Here is a 13,668-nt window from a genome sequence, read left to right as displayed (position 1 = left end):
CCCATTTTTTAAGGGTTGGTTTGATTTTTGTTTGTTGATTTAAGTTCCTTAGAAATTTTGAATATTAGAACTTTGTTAGATGCATAGTTTGCAAATATTTTCTCCTTTTTTGTAGGTTGTCTGTTTTCTCTGTTGATATATATATTTTTTGCCATGCAGAAGCACTTTAGTTTAATTATGTCCCACTTGTCAATTTTTGTTTTTGTTGCAGTTGCTTTTGGAGACCTCATCATGAAATATTTACCAACACCTATGTCAGAATGGTATTTCCTAGGTTTTCTTCTAGAGTTTCTATACTTTTAGGTTTTAGGTTTAAGTCTTTAATCCATATTGAATTTTTGTATATGGTGAAAGGTAGGGGTCCATTTTCAATCTTCTGCATATGGCTAGCCAGTTATAGCATTTATTGAATAGAGAATCCATTCTCCATTGCTTGTTATTGTCGACTTTGTTGAAGATAAGATGGTTGTAGGAGTGTGGCTTTATATCTGGGTTTTCTAACCTCTTCCATTTGTCTATGTGTCTATTTTTGTACCAGTACCATGCTGTTTTGGTTACTGTGGCCTTGTAATATAGTTTGAAATCAGGTAATATGATGCTTCCAGCTTTGTTCTTTTTACTTAGGGTTGTTTTAGCTATTTGGGTTCTTTTTTGATTCCATATGAATTTTAGAATGTATATTTTTTTAATTCGCTGAAAGATATCATTGGTAGATTGATAGGAATAGCATTGGATCTATAAATTGCTTTGGGCAGTATGGCCCTTTTTAAAAATTTTTTATTAATTTTTTTTTGAGACAGAGTTTCACTCTGTCACTCAGGCTGGAGTGCAGTGGCATGATCTTGGTTCACTGCAACCTCCATCTCCTGGGTTCAAGCGATTCTCTTGCCTCAGCCTCCCAAGTAGCTATGATTACAGGTGCACACCACCACACCCAGCTAATTTTTGTATTTTTAGTAGAGATGAGGTTTCACCATGTTGGCCAAGCTGGTCTCAAACTCCTGACCTCAAGTGATCCACCTGCCTCAGCCTCGCAAAATGCTGGGATTACAGGCATGAGCCACCATGCCCAGCAGTATGGCCCTTTTAAAAATATTTATTCTTCCTATGTATGAGCATGGAATATTTTTCCATTTGTTTATATTGTCTCTGTCTTCTTTGTTTTGTATTTCTCTATAGAGATCATTCACCTCCCTGGTTAGCTATATTCATAGGTATTTTATCCTTTTGTGGCTATTGTGAATAGGATTGCATTCTTGATTTGGCTGTCAGCTTGACATTGTTGGTGTATAGAAATGCTTCTGATTTTTGTACCGTGAAGCTTTACTGATGTTGTTTAACAGTTCTAAAAGCTTTTGGGCAGAGACTATGGAGTATTCTAGGTTTAGACTCATATCATCTGTGAAGAGAGATAGTTTGCTTCCTCTCTTCCTATATGGATGCCTTTTATTTCTTTCCCTTGCCTGATTGCTGTGGCTAGGATTTCCAGTACCATGTTGAATAGGAATGATAATAATGGACATCCTTGTCTTGTTCTGGTTTTCAAGGTGAATGCGTCCAGCTTTTGCTCATTCAGTATGATGTTGGCTGTGGGTTTTTCCTGCTGGCTCTTATTATTTTGTGGTATGTTCCTTTGATACCTAGTTTGTTGATGACTTTTAACATGAAGGGATGTTGAATGTTGTCAAAAGCCTTTTCTACAACAATTCAGATGATCATGTGGTTTTTTTGTTTGTGGTTCTGTTTATATGATGAATCACATTTATTGATTTGCATATGTTGAGCCAACCTTGCATCCCAGGAATAAAGCCTACTTGATTGTGGTAAGTTAGGTATTTGATGTGCTGCTGGATTCAATCTGCTAGTATTTTGTTGAGGATTTTTGCATTTACTTTCATCAGGGATATTGGCCTGAAGATTTCTTTTTTCGTCCTGTCTCTTTGCCAGATCTTGGTATCAGAGTGATGCTGGCCTTATAGAATGAGGAGTCCCTCCTCCTTGATTTTTGGCATAGTTTCAGTATGATTGGTACCGGCTCTTGTTTGTATGTTTGGTGGAATTTGGCTGTGAATTCATCTGGTACAGGGCTCTTTCTGGTTGGTAGGTTTTTTAAATTAGCGATTCAATTTAAGAACTTGTTATTGGTCTGTTCAGGTATTTAATTTCTTCCTGGTTCAATCTTAGGAGGTTGTATTTTTCCAAGAATTTACCATTTCTTTTACATTTTCTAGTTTATGTACATAGAGGTGTTCAAAATAGTCTCTGAGGGTGTTTTGTATTTCTGTGGGGTTGGTGGTAATGTCCCCTTTGTCATTTGAGATTGTGTTTATTTGGATTTTCTTTCTCTTTATTAGTCTAGCTAATTGTCTATCAATCTTATTTATTCTTTCAAAAAAACAGCTTTTGGTTTTGTTGATCTTTTGTATGGATTTTTGCATCTCAATTTTATTCAGTTCAGCTCTGATTTTGGTTATTTTTTTTCTTCTGCTAGCTTTTGGGTTAGTTTGCTCTTGTTTTTTCTAGATCCTCTAGAGGTGATGTTACTTTGTTAATTTGAGATTTTTCTAACCTTTTGATGTAGGTGTTTAATGCTACAGACTTTCCTCTTAACATTGTTCTGGCTGTGTCCCAGAGACTCTGGTATGTTGTATCTTTGTTTTCACTAGTTGCAAAGAATTTCTTGATTTCTACCTTAATTTTCAGAATGCCGAAAGTCATTCAGGATTAGGTTGTTTAATTTCCATGTAATTGTATAGTTTAAAGAGATCTTGCTGGTATTGATTTATATTTTTATCATGCTGTGGCCTAAGAGTATGATTAGTATGATTTTGGTTTTTTGAATTTGTTTAAAATTGCTTTATGGCTGAGTATGTGCTATATGCAGATGAGAAGAATGTATATCCTATTGTTGTTGGGTGTAATGTTTTGTAGATGTCTGTTAAGTCCATTTGGTCAAGTGTCAAGTTTAGGTCATGAATATCTTTGTTAGTTTTCTGCCTTGATTATGTGTCTAACATTGTCAGTGGGGTGTTGAAGTCTCCCACTATATTGTGTGGTTATTTCCATCTCTTCATAGGTCTTTAAGAACTTGTCTTATGAATGTGGATGATCCAGTGTTGGATCTGAAAAGAGTAATAAAAACATCATTACTATCATTATTATTTATTGTGGTTATTTTATATTTTGAATGAACTTCTAAGCTGAAAGATTTATCTTGAAAGAGTCCAACTGTTGGAATTCACTTTGTTTTAAATAGAAATAAATGTGTTTCAAATGAAAGTCTGATGATTTAATGATCACAAAAGTGATGAGTTTTATAAATGAGTTTTTTCTCACCTGCTCAATGGCACTCAATGAAGGTTTGAAATGCCTTTTTTTTCCTGAAATTCTTTAAGTATTATACCCTTTGATTTTCTAGAAAACTTTCCTTAGTCTTAGTTGGAATTCCAGCTTGTGTTAAAAAATAAAGAGGAAGTCCTTCCTTCTTAAACTGGACATATGGCAACATTTTTTGTGTGTGATTTCGTATTTGTAGGACATAAACCTGAAAATTATATTCATTAAATTTATTCTGTGAAAGAGGTTACTCTTCTTTAAAGATAAATTAACTCTACTGCAAGAAAATTGTTTCATCAATTACACTGCAATGTAAGTAAAATGATACAGATGATCTTTGAATTTTGGAAGTATTTGATTTTTTTTTCCTATTCTGCTAAGGAAGAAAGACTGACATAATGTTACAGAACTTTCTAATTTGCCTTGTAAATGAAGCATGTGTTGTGAATTTTAAATCTATTCTTCCGTTGGCTTTGTATAAGTGTTTCCCAGTTTTTTGTGTGCGGGTGGGCAGTGCGTTAATTCTTGCTCTCTTCTCACCAAAGACCTTTTTAGACATTTTTTCTTGATCATCATCCACCACACATGTACTGTAAATCAGTTTGTGTATCACATATATATCTGCACTCTGTACTTAAAAAAGAAAAAATTTTTTAACTTTCATCAGGTATCACCCCCATTGAAATGCTTGCTTTCTGTTGGTTTTGTTTTTATTTTTTTTAAAGACAAAATCATATAGAAGAAATAACCCCTGGAGTCAAACCAGTCGGATGTTGGTTTGAATCCTGTTTCTTTCACTTAGTAATTATTCAACCCAAGTGATTAACTTAATCTCTCTGAGACTCAGTTTTCTCATTTAAGAGATAGAGATTGTGATTCCTATGTGAAGTATTTGAAGCTTAATGTGATTAGTGGGTATGAAAACTCCAAGCACAGTCCTAAAAGTTGAATAAATATTAGCTTAAGGAAGTCACTGCATGCAATCACTATTATTTTCCTAAGCTAGATTTCTGATAATTTTATCACTCCCTCTGGCCACACCAAATAATAAGAACAGTCTTTTATTCAGGTGTAATATTTACATGTTTTCTCTGTGGCAAGTACTGTACTGATTTTTTTTAATGTATTATTTCATATTCTTCTCACAACAATCATAATGTAGCCTTTATACCCCATTTTCAGCTAAGAGAACTGTGGTTTTGCAAGATTTGTAACTTGCCCTTCACAGAGCTAGTAGGCAGTAAATAGAGGCCGATGACTAGTTTCTCTATTACCAGAAATAGAGAAACTATTTTTTTTTTTTTTTTTTTGGAGGGGGGACAGGGTCTCACTCTGTCACCCAGGCTGGTGTACAGTGGTGCAATCTCGGCTCACTGCAACCCCTGTTTCCCAGGCTGAAGTGATCTTCCCAGGTACTTTAAAAGATAGAAAGATGTTCATCCTAGTGACAGACCAAGAGACTATACAACCCAAATTGGACAATTAAGGTGCCCTGATTCCCTACAAGTATTGCTTTATTCCCCTCTGTTGCCAAAGTCCTATACTGAGACATTCATAAGTCCCTCATGGGGACTAATAGATCAGTTTAAAGAATAATAAATAAGTCAGGAAATAATGAAATATAGAAAATATTTTTTCTGTATCCCCTAACAATTGTGTACTTATTTATCCTTTAAATTTGAATATGGCATATATTACAGACTATCCCAAATCTAAATGTACTTTTAAGAGTCTTGACTCTTAAGTAGCTATTTGAAGTTAATAAGATGTGGTTACAGGGGTCTTTATGTCTTATTACATGCCCCTATACATGACGAACTTAAGTCCCATTATAAAGTGACATCAGTTATCTGCCTGTTATTCAGGTTTAAGTCAGATTATATAATCATATAATCTTTCTGTGATATGTTTAGTCTGGAAAAGGAAGTATGTGAATTTCCCTTATTAAAAAAATTGAAGAAATACAGAGGTACAGAAAATCCAACAATGATGGCAAGACACTTAAAGGGTCCTATGGATGTCTCTCTGAGGAAGCAGAGTTGAATCTGCATTTACAAAATGGAAAATTTAAGGGTTACTCAAGCATACTGTTTTTCAAATCATCTACGAAAATCTCTTCCCAGGGTGACTTCACTTGTCCACAGACCCTTTATTCTGTTACATTAAGTATGGTATAAGCAAGAACAAAACCTTTCCACAACTTTTTGTTTTCATAGCACATGCATCGCATTTCCACTTTGTTAGCTCTGCAAGTTAGACCTTCTGAAGTGTCTGGGTCATCCCACATTTCTTCAAAAAAGATGATGTGCATCCTCTAGGTCACTCCAGTTCTTGTAGGTAGTAGGTAGGTAGAATTCTAAGTTGGGTTCTTTGGCAATGAAGATGATACCGTATATATTAATGTAGTAGCTGTCTAATGTAAATTTTGTTTGATGAATATCAGGTATTTTATTGAAAATATTTCAAACAGTTAAAATTATGGCCTGAATCTGGAGCTAGAAGTAAGTTTTTCTATTGCAATAAACTGTTTGACTTACCCTTTCTTGTTCTGTTTTCTTATCTGCAAACAAGATATTCAGTGCAATTTAATAAATATTTGTTAAACACTTTCTACTGTTCTACTGTTTGCCATGCACTGTGTTAATAATGAGAGGTGATCGAATGAGAGAATAGGTGGCAAACTGCTTTGCAATGTTTTCAGTGCTATGGAAATACAGTTCTACATGATGGGGAACCTTACTAAAATACTCCTTTTGTGGGGGAGAAAACCTTTTTCTAACATGTTATTTTCCTACCTAAGAGCTCTTCAGTTTAATCTTAGGAACGTTGGACTCATAATTATTATTTCATTCATTATTTCATACTTCCATTTTTCCCAAGTTGCATGAATCTTAATGTTGATTCACCTTTGGTTTTCTGTAGATACCAAGTGAATTTTGAGATCATAAACAGTTGCCTTTGAACCTGAAAGTTTTGTTTCTAATTTGGAAGATAATATGCTCTTATTAATTTACTGAGAAGATATATAGAATTTTGTTTTTCATATTTCTGTGTTTTGCCCTGGTTTTCTGTTAAACCATCAGCCTCTACACTTTCTTCTAGAACTATGTATATGTGTTGATCATTGTTCTGGGAATAGCCTTTTACTTCTGTCATCCGGATGTTCTAGATCACTCTGAATTTTCTGTCTTGATTTAGCATTCAAATAAAAAATGAGATATTGAAAATGGTGGAATTAGTGAACTGGTGACAGAAAGGGGGAAACCCAAAATTTTTTAGGAGCTGTGATTTATTTCATGGATAGTCTAAGTTAATGATACAATTCTAGGGGATCAGTTAAATAAACTTCTAAAGTAAAATACTGTAAAAACTTATCTGTGGTAGAAATAGCTGTTTTTTAAATCACAATTTCCACATGGCAGTGCAGTTGTACAGTGTCTCTATTTTGCTGATTTGGAGCCAAATACACTCATTAGTCACGTTAGATTCAGTTACTATTCTAGCGTCTTCTGTCGTTTCCTTTGTAGTACAGACCAACAGAGTTGAGTCCAAGGACACTGGGCAGGGTTGGTGGGGGTAGGGGTGGGAGGGGGGGCTGTTGGTGAGGAAAGGGAGAATGAGGATGGTGAGAGAAAAGGGCAAATGGGTGCATTTGAGAAGAAAGATTGTGTAAGCTATAAAAATGATTTGATGTTGACCAATTTATTTGACCAATTATTTGCTGTTGTTCAGCTCAAAATAGTGCTTTGAATCTTAAAAGTGAATATAACTTTTTGAAATGAAATTTAATCTACCATAGACTGAACACTAAAAAGCATATTCTGTAGGCAAAGTAAATATAGTTTGTCCTCCAATCTCAGATGATAATAGTATAGGCATATTTCCTGTGACGGAGAAATTTCTACATATCTGTTATATCTACTATAAACTAGGTAAATGTCCTTCCCATTAACCATATATGTTAATGTTCAACTTCCCTCTTTCTGAGACTCAATTTACTCATCTAAAAAATGAAAGTGAACTCTAAGATACTTTCTAGCTCTAAAATAACATAATTCTGTCACCATATTTGAATGCTCAATGATCAAAACATTTAAAATCGAGCATGATTGGGTTGAAACACTTTAGAAGCCTCTCAAACCTGTCAAAAAATTTTATTTGAGCATTGTGATACTCTAAATATATTTCTTCCTTTTTCTTTCAAAGAAAACAGGACAGATAAAACACACATTTGTCAAAAATTTGTGACATAAGGAAGCCATATACAAAATGCAATTAATATCTCCTATTTTTTAACTCACTTCATAACCAGTATGTATGTCATTGTGAAACTATAATGTAATTCTAATTGCTCATGTTTCTATTAACTGTGTTACCATATCTTTTCCCCTTCAAGGATTTCTTGCTGGTACTATGTTAATTGGTACCCTAATTCTAGTCATTGGACTATGGAAAATCAGGGTGAGCAGAAATCCTGATGATTTTTAAAAATTTATTCCTAGTTTACTTCCAGTAAAATTTGGTACTGTATTAGTAGATGACTCTCTTAACTTTGTTTAAATTTTGGCGTGTCTCTGTATTCATTTTTGTCTGTAATTACTATCCTGGATTAACAGACTTCATGTCTGTTTTTTCTCAATATATTCAAAGGCGCATTTCAAAGCAAAGTGACTTGAAGTCTCATTTTGTGATCTATTGATCCACTGATTTTTTTCCACTCAGTATAATTTATGATGGTATCTAGTGTTGCACAGAAGCAGAGAAATCTAGGAAAAATCAACCTCTAACATACTGTGAAATTGCCTGTGGTTAGGGCTTTTTCTCAGTTATATTAATAGATGCCAGTCCAGCTCAAAACAGTGCAGTGGTTAAGACAGCAGACAAATGGGGGAAATATAATACCTACCTCATATGATTATAATAAGGATCAAATGAGTTGCCACCTGTCAAGTGCTTAGAACATTACTTGGCACATAGTAAGCACTCAGATATTAAAACAACAACAGCACACACACATCAGTATTATTTAAAATATCTAATCTGCATTGAATATACATAATGTGAAGTATAAATGTCACGATTGGCTCTGATGTGTCCTGTAGACAGAGGTTGATTTAAATCGACCCTCTTCTGTTTTGTAGTTTTAACTGTTCAGAAAACTAGTTGTGGAATTTATACAAACTTGAGTTATTTCTAAGCTGCCCTAATGCCTGTCCATTTTCCTCATTAATAAGAAAACTATAATTTAATGCTGTTATTAAATTGTCTGTTTTAATTCTTTGGATGATGTGACCTATCTCCTTTTTACCCTCTACAATTTTTCTACTTAAATTAACAATATTACTTAAGCCTATTATAAGTTAAAGTATGTAAATATTCTTTATCTCACTAAATGAGTCAGTCTTTTAGAAAGACTTGACCATTAGGTCTAGGGGAGTGATTAATAATTTTTACAGGCATTTGTTTAATATCAACAAAATATTCTAGCTGTCATGATAGCAAATATAGTAAGACATAACTTTCTCTCCAGATATATCAGAAACGTTTTAGGAATGTGATTTAGAGCTTAGCAAAAACTCAGTTAGTTCTAAGTCATCTAAAGTGAGTTGGTATGGAAGCATCAGCAAAGCTACTCTGAAAAAAAATTAAACCACCAATCTTATGTACGTTCTTGTATTTATTCCAACTCTCCTTTTGAAATACTGTTATCAATTTATCAAGTTATAAAGTATCAATGTACAGAGTATTATCAATTTACCAAAGCTACTGCTTTGAGGCTCCCTGGATCGGTGGGAATGGAGACTGGGCGGGCGGGGGCGGGGGCAGGGCAGCAAGATGTGGTAAGTTTACCAGGCGCTGTCTCTTGGCTTTCATCAGTTTCTTTACATACTTTGGTAAGGTGACTGGCTGTGATACTTGTGTGTCCTATTAAGGACATAAAGTACTGGAACATAGAAGGAGGGAATACAGTAATTTCTGCCTATCCTCGGTTGGGGGGCGGGGTGTTTCAAGACCCCCCGGTGAATGCCTGAAACAACAGATAGTTCCTAACCCTATATATGCTGTGGTTTTTCCCGTATGCACATCCCTATGAGATAAAGTTTAATTTATAAATGAGGCACAGTAAGAGATTAACACCAACGAATAATCAATTAGAACAATTTATTGTAGCAAAAGTTATGTGAATGGGGTCTCTCTCTCTCTCTCAAAATATCTTATTGTACTCACCTATTTTCAGATTGCAGTTGATTGTGGGTAACTGAAACCACAGATAAGCAGACTAGTGTATTTGTTTTGAATTGTATTTTGGGGTTTTACAGTGAACTTAATTTCTTATTTCCTGAATTAGAGGGAAACTCATGCAAACTCCTAAGAAAGAATTTGTCTTTTTTATGTGCACATAAAAAACACTCCACTTGCCTTATTTTGGAAACATAAGCTGTTGAGCTAGCTTTATATATGTTTGGCTAGCCTCCTGATTTCATACTGATTTAATTAAATATTTGATCTTAATTAAGACAGGATATAGTTAATGTGCAAGTGATAATGTGGTTTCATTTAATGATTCTTCATGTTTGCCTATCAGAGGATTGATTTCTTTTAGAAGAGTTAGGTCTGTATGATAAATTTTAGTTTAGGGATGGAAGTGTAAGCAGATGCGTGATTTTGTTTTTTGATTGAAATGACAGTTATATAATTCAATAGTTTTTTTTCTTCTCTACTATTCAGCTCTTATAATGCACATGAGAGCAACAAAGTACTCAATGTCGTGTTTGACCATTTAAGTGTGACTGATGGTACCTCAGAAATAAGACTTTCTGGTAAATTATAAAAGGTATATATGGTTTAATAAAATCACATTTCTGTATCTTGCAAAATATCCATTAATACCCTTGGCTAGGGGGTTCTTCATGACTTTTAAAGGATAATAGAGGCTTAAGTCTCTACTGTCACTAGAGTTGTTTTTTTCTTTGTTGAATGAAAGACTAATACATTGAATCTCTCGTTACTATGACACATCATCAGTTCTGGACTTGGTAGCAGTAATGCTTATCATCTCATCCTACGTTTTGAACTCAGTTTATTGTAACGATTAGATGCTATAGTGCCACAAATATTCGGGGGGAAAGGGATGATATATTAGGACTTAAAGAGAATGCCTTCATTATGATAATTTGCATCATGAGATGGTTGACCTACCTTGTCTTTCTCCTTTTGCTTGGTGGCTTTTAGAGTTTTCAATGTTTAAGAAAAATTATAATATGTGCTAAGATATCCTTTTATAGGTCATGTTTATAGATCTCAAAAGACATCTCATATCTTTATACAAAATTATCACACAAAAATAACTTGGTGTAAATGTATCTGTAAAACTTTGAGTGTCTTCATCTCTTAATTTTCTCTTCCACATGTAGTAGTATTCAGGAGTTTTTATTTATTTTTATATTTTTTTAACATCTCCCACACTTAGGAATTCATTGACTTTTAATCTGAGGGTACCTTAATTCATTCTAGCTTAGCCACTATTCATCTCAAGAAACTAAAAAGTCCATGTCACATTTTAGTTGTAGCTGTAGCTGATAAACCCCACCTGTAGAATCTCGTCCATATTCTATTACTCATTATTTTTTTTTGTTTTGCGCCCCAAATTAACTGATTCTTTTTGGTGATTTATCACATAGTAACTAAAAATTAGTATTTATCACTAGTAAATAAAATCATTTTGATTTTAACTTTTTTTTTTTTTTTTTTAATTTTCAGGGCACACGTGTTTCACATTGACAGGTTTGCTTGGGACGATAGTAACCATGGGCTTGCTGACTTAGCCAAAGAAGAGTTAAGAAGAAAATACACACAAGTATACAGACTGTTTCTAGTTTCTTAGACTTATCTGCATATTAGATAAAATAAATGCAGTTGTGCTCTTCATTTAGGATGCTTTCATTGTCTTTAAGGTGTGTTAGGAATGTCAACAAAGCAAGGAGAAAAAAGGCAGTCCCGGAATCACATTCTTAGCACACCTACACCTCTTGAAAATAGAACAACTTGCAGAATTGAGAGTGATTCCTTTCCTAAAAGTGTAAGAAAACATAGAGATTTGTTCGTATTTAGAATGGGATCACGAGGAAAAGAGAAGAAAAGTGATTTTTTTCCACAAGATCTGTAATGTTATTTCCACTTATAAAGGAAATAAAAAATGAGAAACATTATTTGGATATCAAAAGCAAATAAAAACCCAATTCAGTCTCTTCTAAGCAAAATTGCTAAAGAGAGATAAACCACATTATAAAGTAATCTTTCGCTGTAAGGCATTTTCATCTTTCCTTTGGGTTGGCAAAATATTTTAAAGGTAAAACATGCTGGTGAACCAGGGGTGTTGATGGTGACAAGGGAGGAATATAGAATGAGAGACTGAGTCTTCCTTTGTCGCACAAATACAGTTTGGAAAAAGCCTGGGAAAGTTGTCTTCTTTGACTTAATGTCTTTAAAAGTATCCAGAGATACTACAATATTAACATAAGAAAAGATTATATATTATTTCTGAAGCGAGATGTCCATAGTCAAATTTGTAAATCTTATTCTTTTGTAATATTTATATTTATTTATGACAGTGAACATTCTGATTTTACATGTAAAACAAGAAAAGTTGAAGAAGATATGTGAAGAAAAATGTATTTTCCCTAAATAGAAATAAATGATCCCATTTTTTGGTATCATGTAGTATTTGAAATTTATTCTTAAACGTGACTACTTTATTTCTTAATAAGAAATTCCCTACCTGCTTCCTACAAGCAGTTCAGAATGCTGTGCCTTGGTTGTCCTAGTGTGAATAATTTTCAGTTACTTTAAAATTATATTGTACTTTCCCAAGCATGTCATATCCTTTCCTATTAGAGTACCTATATTGCTTGTTACTGATTTACCTGAAGGCAATCTGATTAATTTCTAGGTTTTTACCATATTCTTGTCATCTTGCCAATTACCTTTTAAGTGTTAGACTAGACTAAGATGTGCTAGTTGTATAGAATATAACTAGATTTATTATGGCAATGTTTATTTTGTCATTTTGCTTCATCTGTTTTGTTGTTGAAGTACTTTAAATTTCATATGTTCATGGCATTTCACTGTAAAGACTTTAATGTGTATTTCTTAAAATAAAACTTTTTTTTCCTCCTTAACCACAATTATCACAACTAGCAGTACTATCAATAATTTCCTAATAGTTTCTAATATTAGGAAATTCTTTGAACTTCCCTAGAAGTTCTAAGAGTAGGCACATATCCACCTATTCATTCATTCATTTGTTAAATATGAGGGCCCGCTCTGCCTATTCTGTAATAACCCAGTGCTTCCAGGGATAGCAATAACACTGGCTTGGCTATCAGAAAAAAAGCTGAGTGCCTTCTATGTGCAAGTTGCCATATGCTAAATGTGAGCTTACCAAGATAACTGCAAGTGTCTGCCCTCAAGTTGCTTATAATTTGCCACAGGAAGACCAAAATATATACTTATTGAGAGAAAGAAGATAAAGTTACAAGTGTTACAGCCCCGAATATGGTAGGTGCTTAAGCTATTTGTTAAGCAGTTGAGTGGCAGGGAGGGAGACATTCAAGGCAGGAAGCTGATTAAGAAAGCAGTAATAGATGAGATTATAATGGCAGGATGGTGGAAGTAGGAAAGGCTTAGAGCAAGGGCTAGACTATGTCATGTGTTCTGTGTAGAAGTGAAAATTGTCAGCTCTAGACTTTTTATTCTGCTCGATCAAATTAGAATTAGCATAAAATAGGTTTATAATAGCAAGAACTTGCTATCTTTAGATAAGGGTAAAAGCGGAAATACTATTAAACAGTCATTTACCTTGAAGAAAATATGAACCAGTAGGCTTGCTGAGGGTAAAGATATTTTCTTGTAGGATTTATATTTACTGTGTGTCCCATAGTTATGAGGTTGAGTGGTTTTATTTTTGCTCAAGATAACCTCTCCTGTGAGATTTTACTTTGATTGCAAAGGTTGTATTGCTTTTCCTCTTGAGACTGATGTATTTGTTACAGAAAGTTATACCTGCTCACTGTAGAAATTTGTGAGTTTTATAATATTTAGCCCACTATCACTGTCACTTTTCTGGGAACACTTGAACATGAATAGTTTTTGTCTTGTCACACCCTAGCCCTGTTTGCTTTGGTTAATGTCCAATGTGCGAATGCTTCATTTTCCTCCCACTCATCCTGAGTGTTTTCTTCCTCCTTACCGAAACTAAAAACAGCCCCTTCCCTGAAGGTACTGCTTCCTTTGCAGTCTATTCCAGTGGTGGCTGGTTTATTTTCATGCATA

The 13,668-nt window shown here is 34.1% G+C and overlaps 1 protein-coding gene across 8 annotated transcripts in view; it reads left to right on the top strand.

Annotated features, from left to right (window-relative positions):
* CD55 (CD55 molecule (Cromer blood group)) overlaps positions 1–13,668 on the top strand; it is a 57,643-nt gene that overhangs the window by 35,850 nt on the left and 8,125 nt on the right. For 5 of the 8 annotated variants that reach the window (XR_009210802.1, XR_009210801.1, XR_009210803.1 and 2 more), the window contains one exon: positions 11,098–11,194. Coding sequence is in view for 4 of the 8 variants with exons in the window: in XM_032137083.2 (XP_031992974.2) it covers positions 11,098–11,194 (97 nt within the window). In the remaining 4 variants the exon portion in view is untranslated. Of the gene's footprint in view, positions 1–7,732; positions 7,798–11,097; positions 12,522–13,668 lie in introns of those variants that run through there. The other 3 variants (XR_009210804.1, XM_058430714.1, XM_032137082.2) reach the window with 3 other exon arrangements.

Source organism: Hylobates moloch, unplaced genomic scaffold, assembly GCF_009828535.3.
Source record: "Hylobates moloch isolate HMO894 unplaced genomic scaffold, HMol_V3 SCAFFOLD_18, whole genome shotgun sequence".
Lineage (NCBI taxonomy): Eukaryota > Metazoa > Chordata > Mammalia > Primates > Hylobatidae > Hylobates > Hylobates moloch.
Note: the sequence above shows the minus strand (reverse complement) of the source record. Positions and strands in the feature narration are given on the sequence as shown.